Source organism: Condylura cristata, unplaced genomic scaffold (assembly GCF_000260355.1).
Source record: "Condylura cristata isolate star-nosed mole 26May11 unplaced genomic scaffold, ConCri1.0 scaffold00013, whole genome shotgun sequence".
Lineage (NCBI taxonomy): Eukaryota > Metazoa > Chordata > Mammalia > Eulipotyphla > Talpidae > Condylura > Condylura cristata.
Genome location: NW_004567114.1, coordinates 18,937,110 through 18,939,853, shown reverse-complemented (window position 1 = coordinate 18,939,853; position 2,744 = coordinate 18,937,110). Strand labels below are relative to the sequence as shown.

The window sequence follows — 2,744 nt, the reverse complement described above, 5'->3', positions numbered from 1 at the left end:
GTATTTTCCACAGAGAATATTTTATATTTTATATATTTGTAATTATTCTGGATAATTACAAATTCCTGCTTTGAATATGATACACTGAAAAATCAAAACCCTTAATTCAGTAACTAAATGGCCAGCCTCAATTCAATGAATTCATTCAGTTTCATCCTTGGGACTCTATTGCTTACTTACTGGGTCATTTTTCAGAGAAAGGAGGCAAAGAATGTAATCAGACTCCAAATCCGAAGTAGTTTGGGGGGGGTTTACACCTAAAGCTGTACTACTCTGAGTCAAGCCAAATGCATGGTTTCCGCACTGCGTTGGATAACTCAGTTGTCTGTCAGCTGCAGCCCTACAGGTATCTGGGGCCAGATAATTCCTCCTGGGGGGCTGTACTGTGCTGCGGGGCAATGAGTAGCATTCCCCCCACACCTCACCCTGTGAGAAAAGCAGCCCCCTTCCACCTGCGACAACCAAAAACTGGGGGGTGGGCACGTAATGGAAATTGTCCTTGGTTGAGAATCACTGCTAAGCACTAACCACTAAGCCAAGTAACATTCTTGGTCATCTCAACCCAAATCCCTCATATTTTGATGCTCCTCCAGATCTGTGTTGCAGCTTCCTCTCAAAATCCAGCAAGTATTTATAGAACCTCTAGGATAGAACATCAGAACATCAGTCCAAGGACAGGAATAATCCCTCCCCTACCTGAAAGTTGGTTTCTTGGAGGGGGGGGGGGAGATACAACAGAACTATAACAAAAACACCCAATTATATACTGTTTTGAATTGTTAGTTGTTTTTTTTTTTTTTCTACAGACTCTCTTCTTACTGAACTACAAACAGGTAAAGACCATAACCTGCCCTGGTTATGGGCCGTAGGTATATAATCAAGTGACCAATTCTTGACTAATGACCAATGAAAATAAACGATTGCAAACTTTATTATAAGATGACAATTTCATGTGGACAGTAAACACTCTATAGCTAACTTGGATGAACAAATCTCTCAGCTGTAGCCTGTTCCTCTATAAAAATGGGGACAATGGTGATTGCTGACAGGATTAAGTCAGATAATACAAATAAATGTCCACCTCTGTCACAAAGTAAGCTTCAATTAACATAAGCTAACACTATTAATATTTGGTATTTTATTAGCAACAAATCCTAGCTCAATGGGAGGGAAGAGCTTCATCTGGGCTGCAATAAACCCTAATGCCATAAAAAGAAATCAACATGTTGCTTTCTGAGGGCAAGAGGAAGAATGTAAGAGATTGTATCAATGTTAAGGAAGAAGAAAAAAGGCAATTAGAAAAGGGGAGGGGACACGTGACAACAGAGACAAACCCACTATCCTCCAATATATTCCTAGACTTTTCTTAAGACCTTTCTTTTTAAAATGTTTAGGCGTGTCTGACATAAACACAGAATCTAGAGAAGATGTTAAAAAAAAAAACCTTAATTTATAAATACTGACACTCACCAAGGACCAAGTGTTTATGAGACTGAATTTTTGCTTGTTTCACCTTTTAGAAATCAGGCCTTAGAATTTCTACTACAACGTTAATACATATCATTAATTGAATTTAATACAAAGCAGGCCTCGCAGAGAAGGAAGATGTTTTAAAGGAAGAGAACATTCAGTCATGGGAAAAGCTGGGTAGCCCACAGGTGGGTGCCTGACTGAAGCAGCACTGGGAGACGGGAGGTATTTGGGGTAGAAGTAGAAGACCGGACAGTGGCCTCACAGATCCACCTCCAGAACAGCGCAGGTGAGTAGACACACCTCATTCTCCCAGAAAGGGCAGCACCAGTACAGCCGAGTGTATCAGGCTGACCCATAAACACAACCTGGGGTAATCCTAAGCAATTCCATCAGCAAGAAATCCTAGTACTCACATTTTACAGAAGTGGAAGGAGACATTGAAGTGAAATGATTTGCCCAAGGTCAACTCAATTAGTAAAATGGAGGTGCTGACGGGGCACGGGGGGGGGGCGGGGGGGGCTCCACAATGGTTCCTCAATCGCTCTACTTTATGGTGTCTATTTTCAGTTCACACCTGGAAACCGGATTCATTGTCGCTACTTAATGAAACCAGTGCTCTCCCCCATCCTTTGTATTTCAAAAAAGCATCCTTTTAGTTGTGTATGGTGGTCCTAAGGAAGGCGGAGAGGGAGACACGAGATAGAGGGTCCCTGAAGAGAGACACCCCGAAGCAGAAATGGGTCAGTGTCCAGATGTGGAGAACCGGGATGGTCGTCAAAGTTTCAATTTCATTCCTCATTTCCTGCGTTTGCTCTGACTACTGTGTCCATTCAAAAGGCCCCCAGACCCCTCCCAATCCAGCTCTGCCTTTCATTTCCCCCACTCTGACAGGTGACCGAGAGGATGCAGGTGAGGCAAGGGTCCCTGGTTCTGGAAGGTGAGAGCGAAGTGAGACTGGGCAGAGGACCCGGAGGCTGCCCGCACGGATAGGGGGCACAGGGACGCGTGGGAAAGCGGGAACCGGGCTTCGCGGCAGGGATCCGGGGGTGGGGGGGCGCGAGCCCGTAGCGGGGTGCGGCGAGGCCAGCGGGTTGGGGTGGGCAGCCAAGCCAAGAAGGGCCGGCGGGCCGGAGCTGCAAAGGCGCGCAGGGGGCAGAGCAGCCAGGCCAAGTCCGCCTAGGCTGATCCGAGAAAGGAAGCGGGGCAAGGACCCAGGCATTTCGAAAGAGAAGGCGAAACAATCGCGAGCGCAGCCGAGGCCGGGTGCTGGC

At 46.2% G+C, this 2,744-nt stretch overlaps 1 protein-coding gene across 1 annotated transcript in view; it reads right to left on the bottom strand.

Moving 5' to 3' along the window:
- The window catches only part of TMED8 (transmembrane emp24 protein transport domain containing 8), a 29,300-nt gene extending 26,608 nt beyond the window's left edge, over positions 1–2,692 (bottom strand). Inside the window, exon 1 of the mRNA XM_004682053.2 lies at positions 2,458–2,692. Coding sequence (XP_004682110.1) covers positions 2,458–2,692 — 235 coding nt within the window. The remainder of the gene's footprint in view (positions 1–2,457) is intronic.
- Positions 2,693–2,744: the final 52 nt, after the last annotated feature.